The 1,203-nt window shown below is 32.0% G+C and overlaps 1 protein-coding gene across 1 annotated transcript in view; it reads right to left on the bottom strand.

Annotated features, from left to right (window-relative positions):
* Nucleotides 1–1,203, bottom strand: part of LOC111083731 (plastin-3-like) — a 7,158-nt gene that overhangs the window by 4,522 nt on the left and 1,433 nt on the right. Inside the window, exon 2 of the mRNA XM_022380396.1 lies at nt 902–1,011. Within this exon, the coding sequence (XP_022236104.1) occupies nt 902–1,011 (110 nt within the window). The remainder of the gene's footprint in view (nt 1–901; nt 1,012–1,203) is intronic.

Genomic DNA, 1,203 nt, shown 5'->3' with positions numbered 1-1,203 from the left:
TGTTCCCAATAATTACGGATATGGTGTGGTGACAGTTTGTATACGACACAATCCACAACCTTGTTCCCAATAATTACGGATATGGTGTGGTGACAGTTTGTATACGACACAATCCACAACCTTGTTCTCAATAATTACGGATATGGTGTGGTGACAATTTGTATACAACACAATCCACAACCTTGTTCCCAATAATTACGGATTTTGATGAATTGAATGATTTGTAAGACTAAAATAATTTTGGTAGATGTAACATTTAATATATGTAACAGAAAAATCCGTAATTATTGAGAAAAAGGTTGTGGATTGTGTCGTATACGAACCGTCACCACACCATATCCGTAATTATTGAGAACAAGGTTGTGGATTGTGTCGTATACGAACTGTCACCACACCATATCCGTAATTATTGAGAACAAGGTTGTGGATTGTGTCTAATGTATTAAAATAAAGAATTTATAAGTCTTATAAAATATTGCATTCATGCTTAGCATATAGTGTTAAGTAGAGAAGGGCATTATTAAAAAAAATCTTAAAAAAGTATTTAATTCCATTATGTTTTATAACATAGTAAGATGTTTTAGTATTTAAATGTACATCAGGAGTTCTTTTAAGCAAATTTCATAAAAATGAAAGGAACAAAATGACAACCAAATTTTGTGTCCTACTGATCTAATGTATCACGTACCATTAAATTTATCATGTCTCTTTAGTAGCGAATATCTTCTGAAAAAATGAAGTGAACTTGATTTTGAGTTTAATTACAGTTTCAACATTTTCTCCACCAACCCATACTCTTTCATAGGGAAAGTGTCAGTATTAACAACATCTTCAGCTATTCAAGGAACAGCCAATTTACACTTTATACCACATGGGTTTAAAAAACCACACGAAATGTTACCTTTTTGTTTACCCAATCCACGATCTGAGTTTCTATAAGAGGGCTGCCTGTTCCTGCTAGACGTGTAAGCATGCCAAGTGTATAAGCCCTCATCAACTGCCACACAAGGGCTGCGAAGAATGGAATGAACAGTGATAAATATTAAAGATACATCACTATAAGAGAACAATCACATTAATTTATGGGACAAACTAATTGCAGAGCTGTGAAGAACAAAATAAATATAAAGCTAAAGATATTACTATAACTTTTAATAAATATAAAGCTAAAGATATTACTATAACTTTTAATAAATATAAAGC

The sequence above is a fragment of the Limulus polyphemus genome, unplaced genomic scaffold (genome assembly GCF_000517525.1).
Source record: "Limulus polyphemus unplaced genomic scaffold, Limulus_polyphemus-2.1.2 Scaffold10928, whole genome shotgun sequence".
Lineage (NCBI taxonomy): Eukaryota > Metazoa > Arthropoda > Merostomata > Xiphosura > Limulidae > Limulus > Limulus polyphemus.
The sequence above is the reverse complement of the archived record's forward strand: the minus strand, read 5'-3'. Positions and strand labels throughout refer to the sequence as shown.